Below are 14,990 nucleotides of genomic sequence, written 5' to 3' on the forward strand. Positions count from 1 at the left end.
TGCCATGCTAGTGCTGGGGGACTGCCTGGAAATCAAGCCTCACCCCCAGGGTGATTTTTCTAACGCTCATTTCTGCTACCGGATCCTGTCATGCACCATCAGAAAGACTAAGAACTCGTGTGTCACCGGACACCTGCCTTATAACAAAGCAACCGTGCTAGTGATGAGTCGCCTTTCACTCTCCCCAAAATGAATCTCCAAAGCCTGGTATCGCAGACTAATTTGCAACAGTAGGATCACCCTTGTCCTGCCCTAAGAAGCCTTCCATGAGTTTCCACTGGGCCTAGTGACCAGGACTATGAGCCCCATGAAAGTCGGCAGGATTTATGCTCATAAGCTACTTGGGCCTTTTGGAAAATTCCACCTGAAAAAAGTTGTAAATACAGTCTTTGCTCTGTCTGCATCCATGTTCAGTTTTAGTCTGCTTGGGAAGTCAAGTTAAGGTGCTGAACTCCTAAAACTTCCACTGAAATTGCTGGGAATTTGGGGAGCTCAGCAGTATCGGAAAACAGGTTGCACTCAGTTATTACTGTGCAAGGAATGGAATTCGATTACTCGACCTACCTCATTTGTTCATTTGTTTTTGAAGCCCCAGGTACCCAGTTTGTTAAACCAACGGTTGGAGTTCCTCAGGTGTTCTCTCAAATGGCCCAGGTGAGACCAGGTACAACCATGCCGGTCCGACCCACCACCAACACTTTCACTACGGTCATTCCGGCCACGCTTACCATCAGGAGCACTGTTCCGCAGTCCCAGGCACAACAGCAAAGTAAGTCCACTCCCAGCACCTCCACAACTCCTACTGCAACGCAGCCAACAACACTTGGACAGTTAACTGTGCAGCAGCCAGGGCAGTCCAGTCAAGCTACTAACCCCAAATTAGGTAAGACTTGCCACGGAAAAGCCAGGGGACTCGAGCGTATAACACTGTCTATGATTTGATCTTCAAACATACGGCGTAGCAGCTAAAAGACAGAAGTTGAGTCAGAACTCCTGGGTTCTATTTTTGCCTCTCTCACTGACTCACGCTTCATCTCTCTTACCAACCTGGAAAATGAGGATAATCCCGCCATCGTGTCCAGTTTGGTTTGAGAACCAGTTAAATTTTGTTTTGTAGAATGTTCTGAGACCATCAGTTAGAAGTCCCCAAAAGTGAAAAATACTATTTGTTAATCACTTGTATTTTTTGAAAGGTGAAATTAAATAGGTGATGAACACGAGCAGAAACTAACCATGTTGCTTTTTTAACGTTGGCTGAATTCATAAGTGAAATGATTCCTCAAGAATAGTGAAAAACAATTTGAAAAGGAAAAAAATACTTCTTCACATAGCAAGTAGTCAGGTTATTTTTAGCTTTAAGTGGCCATAATCATATACAGCTGCAATTAGAAAAGAAATGCAAATAATTTCTGTGACCATCAGTATCCTGTTTAGTTCGCTGTGGGACTTGGCTCGTATCTTGGAGCGTGATCTGGAAGGTTAGGGAAATTTACTTTCCCAGTCTTGCCAGCCTTCGCATTACTGGACAGGATAATTGATGGCTTAGTCATCTTTGGTGAAGACTCAAGGTAGAGGAGCAAGAGACAAGGCATACTAGATGGGGGCGGGATTCACACAGTGGATCAGATCTTACTGATTCCTTATTAGTGGTGTTGTATTATCCGTTCCCTTGGCAGTGAGTATCGCAAGCTTTGTGACTGTAAAGAGACCTGGAGTGACTGGTGAGAACAGCAATGAGGTTGCTAAGCTAGTGAACACCCTGAACACCGTTCCTTCGTTAGGACAGAGCCCTGGCCCGCTGGTGGTTTCCAACAGCAGCCCTGTGCATGGTTCCCAGAGGTCTAGTGTTTCGGAGTCGTCGTCATCGTCGTCATCATTAAAAGGTATGGTTTGTAGGAGCTATCTTAACTCGATTGATTCTGCTGAGAATTCAGAAGTTTATCTTCGGGAGTAAAAAAATGCTAACCCGTCACTGCTGAGATTTCATAATAGGGCGAAACACTTGAAAAGCTTTGCTATTAATTTCTTCATCTTTATCTGTACATTTTTATCCAGTGATTATTTTTGTTTGTGGATATTGGCTTGCATACATTATTTTGCATTCAAAATTGTTGGTGTGCATGCTGCCATCTTGAGAATACACACACCTGAAATGCTCTACGCAAGGAGGCAAAAGGATAAAATCTTTGCTTCTCTTCTTCCAAAAAAGCACCTTCCTAAGGTGTTTGGGAGTCCAGAAGTTGGTTTAAGGTGCATTTCATGTCATCTGTTTTCTGAGTTTCTTACTACAGCTGGAGGTGAAGATGAGGCATTTTAATCTGATGGAAAACCAAAGCAAACAAATGAGTAAAGAAACCAAACAAATGATTAAAGAGAAAGAGGAGATGAGTTGAGTTGATCTTTCTTCCTTTTTTTTTTCCCCCAGTTTATTAAGTCTAATTTTGAGACACTCCTATTGTTATTCTAGCTACTGGGGGGTATGTTTTGTCATACAGATTGTCAGAAGTTTGCATACTTTTGCCTTTTTCATGCCTCTTCCAGTCTAGCTAGTAGTTAAAACTACGGCTCTTGAAACTAAAGTATTTCAGTATGCTGAAGATTGCCTAGGTTTAAGATGAAGTGCAAAGATTCTATTTTTCTTGTTTCGTTTTGTGTTTTTCCTGTTACAGTCAGTTCATCTCCTATTCCCACCTTTGATTTGCAAGATGGTGGCAGGAAGGTCTGCCCGAGATGTGATGCTCAGTTTCGAGTCACTGAAGCTTTAAGAGGACATATGTGTGTAAGTAACCGTTCTGAGATGAGCAGTTAATGGGTAATTGCTCGTGATTGTGGAGAGCAAAGAACAGTTCTCCCTAGATCAGGGACTCCTGTGAAAAGGAAGAATGTGACTAGGAGAAAGTGAGAGGCAAAGGAGAGGCCTTTGGAAGACCTTCCCCAGCGTCTCTCACTTGGAAGTAGGCAGGACCTCAGTTTTATGTCCCATTGGGGCCAGGAGATGCATTTGTTTTCTAATCTTGCATATCAGTAAACAATCAAAACAGAAAATTGGATATTGACTCTGCATTACTCTTTCTTCAAGAGTTTCCTAGAGTTCCTCTGTCTTTTCTTAGTACTGGTTACTCTTTGTCTGTTTAATAGTACACATAGTTCTACCTAGATACAGTTTAATGTGTGGGGTTTTTTTGTGTCTTTTTTTTTTTTTCCTTTTAGTACTGCTGCCCTGAAATGGTTGAGTTCCTCAAGAAAAGAAAATCTCTAGAATCTGAACCAAATATTCAATCTGCAAAGCCTCCATCTCCAGAAAAAACTACAGCTGTTGCTTCACCACCCTCTTCTACTCCTATCCCTGCCCTGTCCCCACCTGCTAAAGCTCCAGAGCCAAGTGAAAACGTAGTTGACTCGTCCCAAAGTAAGCTCATTATGTTAGTAGATGACTTCTACTATGGCAGAGATGGCGGCAAAGTGAGCCAGCTACTGAACTTCCCCAAGGTTCCAACTTCCTTCAGGTGTCCGCACTGCACCAAGAGGCTAAAGAACAACATACGGTAAGACGAATGCAATGTGCCACAAAAACAGTCTATAGTGCTTTGAATACCTCTGGTCTGCAGAAGTAAAAATGAGTTGTAAGCATCAGTAAGCTTTCCCATATCGTAGCTTCAGACCAGCACTGAAGCACAAAAGGGAGAGATTTGCCCGTCGCCACACAGTTCGGTCAGGGCAAAAGCTGTAAGAAGATTGTGTGGTTAGAATAATTGCATTTCCGTTCTTCAGCAGAGAAGTCTCACTTGCTCATCACTGGTCTTACTAGATAATAGGAAAGTTCTTGAAGAACCGCTCTTCTCATCTTTATTTCAATGCTTTTTCAACAGAGGGAGAAAATATTTTTATGAAATAGTGTATTCGTCTGAGCCAGCCACTATGTTGTTCTATTGTGATAAGTTGAAGTGCTTTGTCATCATCAGTGGAATGCCTGGTTGGGGTCAGAAGTGCTCAGAGGCAAGTAGTACAGCCTCTGTACTGCAAAATCTGTTCTCTCACTTCCCCTAGGCTTAGGGAGCGGGAGGTTGCTGGATGGAAGGAGATTTTGCTTGCTTTTGATGGGAAGAGCAAGAAGGAAACACCTTAATGCTGTTAAAAAAAACGTCTGGTGTAGCATTCATAATGCTTTCAGGGTTAGAGGTGCAAAATGTTTGGGTTTCCGTTCACACACTTCCTCTTCGCCTCCATAAGGTTCATGAATCACATGAAGCACCACGTTGAACTGGATCAGCAGAATGGAGAGGTAGATGTCCACACCATCTGCCAGCATTGTTACAGACAGTTCTCCACTCCGTTTCAGCTGCAGTGTCACTTAGAGAACGTCCACAGTCCCTATGAGTCAACAAGTAGGTTGATTTTGCTTTGTCATTTGTTTAGGTTTAAGAGGTGTGACTTAATTAACTTGCAGATCTGTTGAGAAAGGAGTGTCTGTTCTGCCTTGCCCCTTGGTGCGTTGGTTTTGTAGGCCAGCAGAAAAATCCATCTAAATTACGTTTCTGCAAACTTACTGTCGAGAGTATTGTAAAGATCAAGTTCAATAATAATGTCACGGTAGAATTTAATTTTTACCAGTAGGTTGACATCTGATTTAAAATCACTTGCCGTTTCCTTGTTAGGACACCTTCCTACTTGTTGTACCCACCGTTTTGTTTAACAGAATTTTTGCTGCCTTTTGGAAGCCTCTCAGAATATATTTTGTTGTCTACCCAATTCAGAGAGTTGAGCGCTAGGTTTTGGGGGGTTTCTCTGTTGGGTTGGTTGATTTTCTTTTGTTTTAAGTTGTTACGCTACCAGTTACAAGTTTCTTTGGTATGTTTTAACAGGGTTTTTTTGTCCCCCAGCTGTTACCTGCTTTGCCTTTCTTTTGCAGCAAAGTGCAAGATTTGCGAATGGGCATTCGAGAGCGAGCCAATGTTCCTGCAGCACATGAAGGACACTCACAAGCCTGGGGAGATGCCCTATGTTTGTCAGGTATTAAGAGTGGTTTAGGGGCTGGACTTTGTAAATGCATACTAGAGAATGAGAGGAGATCTGGCACTTTCCAGCAAAGTGTGTGGCTCCTAGGGGTCCAAACCAGACTTGGGCGATGGAACGGTGCTGTGGAGCCCATTGCGTTTTTTTCCAGGTGTGGACTTAGAGAAGTCCGGTGGCTTTTAGGGCAGCACGAGTAGCTGAACACTTGCCACCGGTTCCCAGCACTCTGAAGCTGGATCAGCTTGATAGACGTTTGTTTAGGCCCAGTGGCATTCAGAGCCTAATTTTTTTTTTCCTCCCAGGGCCTGCAGGCAAATTGCTGTGCCATAAAGAGAAGTTGTCACTCTGGAGCAGATGAGATTATGTTGCTTGTGTGATACCTTTTCTTGACACTCTGTTGCCATGAGATTTGTGCTTGCATCGATTCTGAACGTGTCATCTCCACCCAGAGGTCCTAACACTGTCCCTCCAAAAAGAAAAAACAGAGAAGAACCTTCTAAAATATGTCATGTTAAAACAGATTATGTTCCAAATCCTGCATTTTACATAGACCCTGAAGAAACTGCTCTTTAATATATTCCAACTGCTTTGCATTGACTGTCTCTCCCTTTTTTTTTTTTTTTTTCTTTTTTTTTTTTTCCTTTGGACCTGGAGCTTGAATTGTCACTCCTTTCTTTTTATACAAGTACTTCAAATCTGTTTCTCCAAACTATTCTGAACACACACTGCTCGATTTAGTATCTCACAGTTGGAATAAGCTAGCAGGTTCTTCAGGACCTGGTTCCTAAACTCCACTGATAAGTATCTTTGGGAATCTGGGCATTGCTGTTAAGATCCCCATGTTGCAGTGGCGGATGTGAGATAGAATCCGATGTTATTCCACTGTTAATTGTTTCCGTCCGCTCCTGTAGGTCTGTCAGTATCGTTCATCGCTCTATTCTGAAGTGGACAGCCATTTCCGAATGATCCACGAAGACACGCGGCACCTGCTCTGTCCTTACTGTCTCAAAGTCTTCAAGAACGGCAATGCGTTCCAACAGCACTTCATGAGGCATCAGGTACTATGTCAGGGCTGTAGCCTCTCTCTGTTTAGGGCGGTTCCCTCTCCGCAGAGATTCAGAGGACAGTAAGCATGTGATTAGTTGAGCATTTGCTCGGAATAAAAACAGCAAGGAAGAAAACTCGGTTGAAAGAAGGGTTTTAGGAGATGTTGTACGCAGTCCATAACAAATGCAATTTGCATGCTGTCATTCCAGACCTTTCGTAGGGATTGTGCTGAAGACAAGAGGCAGTGCTCCTTTGGGAGCGGCACAGATTGTTGTAACTTAGCAGAAAAAAGCATGTTTGGCTGGACTGTGTGTGCCTCGTGATGATTAACCAGCAGTGGGCTCTATGTTCATTTGGGGTTTAAATTTTTTGTCTCCAGGTAATAAATAAGTAAATAATACTGTATGCACACGAATGTAATTTCTGTAGCTCACTGTTCTGTTTCCATATATGTTGGCTGTATTGACAACATATTTTATGTGGGTGTAGCTGAAGTGTACTTTCAGAATATAGAAATGTAGCGCTCTTACCCAGCGCCTGAATTGATTTGCCCCGAAGTCCTTCGCTGACTCCTGTAAGAGGCAGAGGCAAGGCAACTTTTCAGATAATGTTGCCCCACGCTGCTCTGCTAGTCTGCCTTACTTTGGCTTAAACAAGCTAGGTAAGACTTGTTCCATGGCACTTCCAGGTCTGGTGTCTGCAGAGCCTGATGATTTTAATTAAAAAAAACCAAAACAAACAAACAAACAAAACAACAACAACAAAACAAACAAAAAAATTTAAAACCAAAACGCACAAGATACGGGGGTTTGGCGGGGAGGGACTTCCAGATGCTAAAGAAAAATGGGGCTGCATTTGGTTCCAAAGAGGGGAAAAGTGTGGTTTTCTTTTTCTTTTTTTAAACAAAAAACCCTGCTGTGTTGTGACTTCTATTTCTCTAAAATGAAATATATTTCATTTGCATTTGCTTTAGAAGAAGAGTGTTTATCATTGCAACAAGTGCAGACTCCAGTTCCTATTTGCCAAGGATAAAATTGAACACAAGCTGCAGCACCACAAAACTTTCCGGAAGCCCAAACAGTTAGAAGGATTGAAACCTGGAACGAAGGTAAGAAATCCAAGTTAACAGCAGGCCTCTGCCCTCCGTTTCCTCAGGAAACACCCATAGCGTCTGTATTGGTGTGTATTTATTAAGTGCTGCAAGACTGATGTTTGCTTCGTCTGCATCGCTTAAACCACACTCACTGGGGCGGAAAAACACTTTGTATTCTGTCCCTGTTGTGTGTGTTCAGTTAATCAGATACTTCATAGAAACGATAAGGGAGAGGTGAAAGTGGCACGCCAGAGGTTAAACTCTCCTGACTCGGGTGTCTGCACTAGCCATCTGGACGCCCTCTGTAGTCACTGGGGACAAACGGGCACTTCTGGGGCTCAAGTCCTGTGCCCTCTTTTAGGCTACTGCTGCCCTGGGGGGAGGACAGTCGTGTCCTAGGAGCACCCGTGTTCTCTGCTAAGAGCCTGAAAGACTGCTCCAAACAGAGGAGCCTGAATTTGGATAGATCCTGGTGTTTTAGGAGCTATGGGTGTCTCTCTTTGCTGCAGGTTACAATCAGGGCGTCTAGAGGACAGCCACGGACAGTGCCAATATCTTCAAATGACATGCCGCAGGGCACCGGGCAGGAAACCACTGCGCTGTCGTCTTCTACCGATCCCCAGCCCATCTTCCTGTACCCGCCTGTCCAGAGGAACGTCCAGAAGAGAGCGGTCAAAAAAATGTCAGAACGTTTTGCTAAATTGCAGATTAAAAAAGATTTTGAAAGGAAATGTAGTTAGCTTTTTAATGCCACAGTGATGGGTAATGCGATCCTCGGCACTGGACAGCTCTGTCTTACCAGTTGCCAAGGAAACTTTATGCCAGGAGAATCCAGCTTCCCACAAAACCAGGATTAAGTCATGTTATGAAAGCCCTTAAGGTGAAACTGCGAAATACAGAATCAGCTAGGCGCTTTTATAGAAACAGTGGCATTTCATCAGCATAAGGGCTTTCTGCCCATCCTGTGTCCTGCTACCTTGTCTTCAATTTTTGTGCGTTTTTAAAAATATTTATGTATTTATTTATTTATTATCCACTCTTAAATTGTACACTCCCGACTGCAGCAAGTGGGAAATGTTTAGCCTGGCACTGAGGCACCCTGGGAAGCTAGGGTGCAAGATGAGACTAGTTTGACTGCAGACTTCTGAAAGTTTACCTGTCGTTAAATTCTTCTCTGTCCTGATGATTGTTACAACTCCAGAGATACCTGTTCAGGCACTGATGAAAACATCCCTCTTCCCTTCAGGAGCGTCTTGGGGAGGCAGACTTGTCTGGAGTGCAGCTTCGAAATCCCCGACTTCCCAAACCACTTTCCCACCTATGTGCACTGTTCGCTATGTCGCTACAGCACTTGCTGCTCCAGAGCTTACGCCAACCACATGATCAAGTACGTGCGGTTCTGTGAACGCTGTAGTAGAAATACCTCCTGCCCGAATGCCGTAGCACCTCTGTCTGTCTGTCTGTCTGCCCTGTGAGAAAGGGGTATCGGGAAGTTCCAGTTCAGCGCAGTGGTTTGTAGGACCCTGGACGTGTGTTCTGTATCAGCACAGGCATGGGTGACGGCTTTCAAATGAGCTGAGAAAAGAGCGCAAGAGTGGAGATTCATTCCGAACTGTCAGTACTGTGGCTAAGGACGTGTACTGCACGCTGCTGCAGAAAACTCAAAGTGCTCCTGGGATTTCTTGCAAAAGTCTCAGATTTAATAATTTAAAATTTAAAAAAAAAAAAAAAAAAAAAAAAAAGCCATGCTTCTACAAGCCTGTGGTCTGTACAGGGTCATGGATAGACCGCAGAACAGGATGGCAGAACGGTTACTCCAGAATCTGGGCATTTTTAAATGTTATTGTACAGGGTTTTTTATTTAGACGCAGAGTTTTCGTTTCCTTGAATACAAGACTGGCAGACAAAATCTTATTAAACTCAGGATTGGGTCTGTCTTTGTAAATGTGCTTTATTTCGCATGGCTTTATAGCTCTTTAAATACCCAGAATAATTCTGACATTTAATAAACTCTTTTGTCTTACAGTAACCATGTTCCTCGGAAGAGTCCAAAATACTTGGCTTTGTTTAAAAACTACACTGCCTGGTAAGGGAAAACTTGTCGTCTTGTTTTCATCACCTGGGACTCCAATGTGCATTCACTTTCTGGTCCTCCAGTTCTGTTCTTTCATGATCTTCTGAAGAAGCTCTGTTTATTTTTTGCCACGCAGGAAAATACGTTGAATTAAGGGCGATATGTTGTGACTCCCATCGCCTTCTAGCGGGAGTTAATGTTTCGGGGCAGGGACACTGCCTGTGTGCACTGGAGGGTGACTTTTTTTCCTAATTGTTAGTGAGGGGATGTACGTATTTTCATATCTGATACTGATGCTAAGCTCACGTCTCTTTGTTCTTTTTCTTTCCCCCCTTCCAGTGGTGTAAAGCTGTCCTGTTCCTCTTGTCTCTTTGTAACATCTGAGGGTGATGCGATGGCCAAACATCTGGTCTTCAATCCATCCCACGAGTTTAGTAACATTATTTTCCGAGGTAAGAGTTTGAAAAGGAGCAGAAAAGTTGCAAAAAAAATTAATGCGGGACGTAATATGTCAGTTCATAGATGCCAGGTCAAATACATCTTTGTTTAGCATTGGGCTGAGCACTTACCGAGTCCAAGATGTGGCGTTAGGGACCTTCTGTAACTGCCTGAATGAGTCGTCATTGTTATGGAGATCGGAGAGTTAAGCTTTAAGTGAGGCAGCTCTGCCTGGAGCTCAGCTGTGTCGCTGGTAATGCTGTTCTCATGAGATCTTCCCAGGGAGAGACAATGCCGAGGGCTTCAGCGGGTTCCTCTGTTCCTCTGAGACATCATTGTACCTCCATGACACCAGGAGGCCTTCAGCAGCTGCTGATGCTGGGATTTGAATAGAGCCTAAAAGTGGCATTCCAGCCCTTCGCTGTGAATTACCCCAACTTGCAAAACTTAGGGGCGTTGCCTGCAGGGATCTGGCCGAAGCCAGCTTTCCTAACCAAACGCTTTTTGTTATTTCAGCCGGACACAGGGTGTTTGCTGTTGGTCTCTAACAATTGCTGCTGAGCGGCTCTCCCCGCTGAGCAGTCCTCACTAGTTAGTCTGGATGTGGCCTTGGATGTGGGAGGAGGTGGGAGTTTGAAGGGATGGCTGAGTATTAGCCGTGCCTACGGTGTATTGGGATGCTTCGGAGTCACAGGCAGCAGAGGGACACTGCTCCTCCTCTCTGTAGGAGAGCTGGTTTGTTTGCACTGACTTAGTGTGTGTGTGTTTGTTTGTTAAGCTACAAATGGTTTTGTTGTTTTGTTTTTCTTAACAGGGCCTACTTGGATATCACATTCCAGGTAAACTGTTTGTAAACTCCTATCTGCCATCATCTGGTTCTGTTTGGGGTTGGTTTTTGTCGTTTCCTTTGTTTGTTTTCCCTCCACAGCTTTATTTTCTCGGTTTTAAGAAGGTCCTGTGTTCTCTCCCTTCAAGGCACATTCAGCCCCAGGACAAAAGCATGAAGAATACATGCCCTACCTATTCCCCAAGTAAAGCTGCTACTGTGAAAACAAAGTCTATGTTACCTGCGAAAGATGACCTGGAGCCTGAACTGGCACCAGCAGCCTACAACAGAGCTCTGGTCTGCCAGGAGGAAGAGTGCTTAAATATTGATGCTCAAGAAGACGAGCAGCCAGTGAAGGAGCCTGAACCTGCAAGCAAAAAGGAGCAGCTGTCGGTAAAAAAGCTGCGAGTCGTACTGTTTGCTTTGTGCTGCAACACTGAACAGGCTGCAGAGCACTTCCGAAATCCTCAGAGGCGGATCAAGCGCTGGCTACGAAGGTTTCAAGCTTTCCAAGAAGAGAACTTGGCGTCCCTGTCGGAGGGCAAGTACCTCAGCTTAGAGGCTGAAGAGAAACTAGCGGAATGGGTCCTCACGCAGAGGGAGCAGCAGCTGCCTGTGAACGAGGAGACTCTCTTCCAGAAAGCCACCAAGATCGGCCGATCCCTCGAAGGTGGCTTCAAGATCTCCTACGAGTGGGCGGTGCGGTTCATGCTGCGGCACAACCTCAGCACGCATACTCGAAGGGCGGTGGCTCACCCCCTCCCCAAAGACGTAGAGGACAACGCCAGCTGCTTCATCGAGTTTGTGCAGCGGCAAATCCACACTCAAGACCTGCCTCTCTCCATGATCGCGGCCATCGACGAAATCTCTCTCTTCCTCGACGTGGAGGTGCTGAGCAGCGATGACAGGAAGGAGAACGCTTTGCAGACGGTGGGAACCGGGGAGCCCTGGTGCGACGTTGTCCTCACGATCCTCGCCGACGGCAGCGTTCTCCCAACGCTGGTCTTCTACAGGGGTCACGTACAGCAGCCCGCCAACGTGCCGGAATCGATCATGTTGGAAGCAAAGGAGAACGGATACAGCGACGACGAAGTCATGGAGTTGTGGTCGTCCAGAGTGTGGCAGAAGCACACGGAGTGTCAGAACAGCAAGGGCATGCTCGTGCTGGATTGTCACCGAACACACCTATCGGAAGAAGTACTTTCCTTGCTGAGTGCGTCCAGCACTCTGCCGGCCGTCGTCCCTGCTGGCTGCAGCTCCAAAATCCAACCTCTAGATGTTTGTATAAAAAGGACTGTGAAAAATTTCTTGCATAAAAAATGGAAAGAGCAAGCCAAGGAGATGGCGGACTCCACGTGCGACTCGGACATTCTCCTCCAGCTGGTTTTATGCTGGCTGGCGGAGGTCCTGGAGGTCATTAGTGACTCTCCTGAACTTGTGCAGCAGTCCTTCCTGGTGGCCAGCGTGCTGCCCGGTCCGGACGGCACGGCCAACTCGCCCACGCGCAACGCCGACATGCAGGAGGAGCTGATTGCCTCCCTGGAGGAGCAGCTGAAGCTGAGCGATGAGCAGCAGGAGGCGGCGGCGGCCGAGGCCCAGGATCGGACCCAGGCCGAGGAATCTGCAGACCCGGAAATCCTCCATCAGCTCTTCGAAGGGGAAAGTGAGACTGAATCGTTTTATGGCTTTGAAGATGCTGATTTGGATCTGATGGAAATCTGAGCACTGATCTGCGAATCGTGATCCGGAAAGGGTTATTTTTTAAATAAATGTTGGATGAGACCATTACACTTCCCTGTGGATTTGTGGGTTTAGGAAATTCGTAGGCGATCACTCAGATAAATAGCCATTTATGCTGTTCATTTATAAGTTTTGTGCTTTTTTAAAAGAAAAATCACTGTGTTGGTATTTTCTGAAAATATATTGTGGGTGAATATTTTTGCGTTTTCTTTACCTCACTGTATCATAGTTTTCTGTTTTTATTGTGCAGAAATGTTTTGAATTATACATTGTCAATGTGACCATTTCTAAAGAAAAGAAAAAAATATGTAGCTAATGAACCAGTATATAAATCCTTTTGGTTGTCTTAACACAGATTTTCCCCCCCGTTTTTTAACACTTGACCCAGAGATTTAGGTTTCTGTGGAAAATTTAGATATGAGTTACTGCTTTAATGTGTGAACCTTCTATAATTGGCCATTAAGATTTGGGTTTGGTTTGGGTTTTTTGTTTTGTTTCTTTTTTTTTTTTTTTTTTAAAGAAGAGTCATTATTTTGCTTGTGAATTTGGACACGGAGTAGAAACACGAGCGAAAGCATTTTGCCTGTTCAGTGCCAGCAGCGCTTCTGGGGAGCCACGCCGCTGAGCCGGGGCTGAAGCGAGGCCGCGGTCGGGGAGCCGGGGCGGTGCCGACCCAGGCCTCGGTTTCCCGTTGACTTCCCGGCGCGGTGCGGTGGTTCCTCTCCTCCAGCCGGGAACCCCCCGGCACCCACCTTGCTCCAAAGAGTTACTGACAGAGGGTACCCGGTGGAAGAGGAACGTCAAGTCTGTCTTGATCTTCCTGTGCAGTAGGTGGGAGTTAAGACTGTACGGACCATTAAACGTTGACCTTTTAACTACTAGTAGTTGATAAACCTGCTTTAACCAGTGGCATCAGACACTACGTTCCTTAGAATTAGAAATCTGATTTAATGAAACAAACTGTGACGTGCACAAAAAGAAGACGTTTGTTTTTATTTTTCACTGCCAGCTTAAATTTTTCTACAATTTGCATGTTTGAGGGTTTTTTAATTGTATGTATTATGGTATAAACGGAAAGCATTTTGACATACAGAATTCAGAAGCACCTGCACCTTTCTGTTTCCATAGAGGTTTTGTGAACCTTCCCTATTACCGAAGGAAAGCAGGAGGCAGCATGTGCAGACCTGTAAATGGTTCATCTTTAAAATGTACATAAGTGGAACATTTAATAAAACCAGGGAAATGGATTTATAAACATGTGTTTTTATTACGAAGAACTATTTAAGTCTTGTGATCTCGTAACGCCCGATGGGAAGCGCAGCATGAACTCGCCCCGCGCGGGCTGGGCTCGGGTACCGGGGCGCGCGCCCAGGAGCCCGCGTGGGGCCGGGCTCTGCCCCGTCCGCCCTCCTGCAGCCCCTCCCTGCCCCCCGAGGATGCAGGAGGCTCGGCCGAGCGGCCTGCTCGCCCCGCGACGTTTTGGGTTTTTTTTAAATAAAAGTCTGAAAAATCATTAATAAAATACTCTCCTGAATAAGTATTTTTGCTGTTGTTTATCTCGGGTAGTAGTAAATACCACTCGATATTATATTTATTTCCTATGAGGTTAAGAACTGCCCGCTTGGGCCCTAGCGCGGCCGCCGCGCCCCTCCTGTTACCACCCTGCGGCAGCCGGGGTCGTGCCGGCGGCGCAGCGTCTCCGGCCGCGCGCGGGGAGCCGTGGGCTGAGCGGAGCCCTCGTAGCCCAGCATCCCCGCCGTCGGTAGGGGTTTAAATGGGGAGAGCGTCGTTACTCTGCTCTTGGTGACGAGAGACAACTAAAGAAACTGAAATCCCGTTTTTCCCCTCTGTGCTTTCCAGCGAGCACGTAATAGGCGCCGAGAGCGGAGGATAACCAAACCCTGAGAACGCGCTGCCGGAGCGACCCGGCGCGCGGCACCCGAGGGGATCCCGGAGCCGGAGGAGCCCCCGCGGCCGCCCAACGCTTGTGGCCTGCGAGGAGAGCGGCGCAGGAACCAGCGGCTGGATCGATCCGAAATCCCAGCCTGGAAGCGCTGCCCTGCGCCGGCGCTCGCCCGCGGCGCAGGCCGAGGGGCCGAGGGAGCGCCGCGCTGCTCCCCCTCCGCGTGCCCGCGACCCAGCGCTCGGCCGATTCTTCCCTTACGCAGTGCGCTGCTCACAAAGGCTTTTTTTTTTTTAAACAGAAAACATCTTAAAAGATGCGTTTTCCTTCTGTCCGCAGGTGGCTCCGAAAGGTTAACGGAGGCTTTTTACCCATCCGGATGGGAATTCTCGGTTGCCTGGATTACACGCGCTCGCAGGAGGAAGGCGGGAGGTGCCGCACGCGCGTCTGGGTTGCCGAAACGCCCCCCGGGCTCCCGGCGCGGACGTCACGGTTCAGCAGATTTTTCTTTCGTCAGGGCAAACCTTAACTGCGTGTTTACCTCAAGGCTTCGCAACGGGCACCGGCCAGGACCAGCGCTGATCCTGGAGTCCCAGGGTGAAGTCCCGCACCCACGCTCCAGCCCCCGCTGCCCCAGGGGCTGCCGCGAGCCCGACGGGGTATTGACACGTTTAATGTACCAGAACCCCAGGCAAGAACACAAAAAAAGCAATTTTTTGGTTTTTTTGCTGCCCTTTCTCCAGCGAAAATAAGGACTTGCAGGTGTTAAAACCTTCACGCGCTGAAAGCGGGAGGCTTCCCGAGCGGGCAGGCCTGGAGCACCCCCCAGGCTCAATCCCAGCCCTAGCACAAAGAC

The 14,990-nt window shown here is 46.5% G+C and overlaps 1 protein-coding gene across 12 annotated transcripts in view; it reads left to right on the top strand.

Annotated features, from left to right (window-relative positions):
* Window positions 1–13,478, top strand: part of POGZ (pogo transposable element derived with ZNF domain) — a 37,865-nt gene extending 24,387 nt beyond the window's left edge. For 8 of the 12 annotated variants that reach the window (XM_082332842.1, XM_082332846.1, XM_082332847.1 and 5 more), the window contains 14 exons: window positions 590–883; window positions 1,677–1,883; window positions 2,670–2,779; window positions 3,211–3,545; window positions 4,231–4,385; window positions 4,910–5,010; window positions 5,925–6,071; window positions 7,034–7,168; window positions 7,663–7,835; window positions 8,400–8,540; window positions 9,180–9,239; window positions 9,567–9,679; window positions 10,480–10,504; window positions 10,641–13,478. In XM_082332842.1, the coding sequence (XP_082188968.1) occupies window positions 590–883; window positions 1,677–1,883; window positions 2,670–2,779; window positions 3,211–3,545; window positions 4,231–4,385; window positions 4,910–5,010; window positions 5,925–6,071; window positions 7,034–7,168; window positions 7,663–7,835; window positions 8,400–8,540; window positions 9,180–9,239; window positions 9,567–9,679; window positions 10,480–10,504; window positions 10,641–12,213 (3,569 nt within the window). In that variant the 3' untranslated portion in view covers window positions 12,214–13,478. The remainder of the gene's footprint in view (window positions 1–589; window positions 884–1,676; window positions 1,884–2,669; window positions 2,780–3,210; window positions 3,546–4,230; window positions 4,386–4,909; window positions 5,011–5,924; window positions 6,072–7,033; window positions 7,169–7,662; window positions 7,836–8,399; window positions 8,541–9,179; window positions 9,240–9,566; window positions 9,680–10,479; window positions 10,505–10,640) is intronic. The other 4 variants (XM_082332843.1, XM_082332844.1, XM_082332845.1 and 1 more) reach the window with 2 other exon arrangements.
* Window positions 13,479–14,990: the final 1,512 nt, after the last annotated feature.

This window comes from Platalea leucorodia (assembly GCF_965183815.1).
Source record: "Platalea leucorodia genome assembly, chromosome: 24".
NCBI classification, from domain to species: domain Eukaryota; kingdom Metazoa; phylum Chordata; class Aves; order Pelecaniformes; family Threskiornithidae; genus Platalea; species Platalea leucorodia.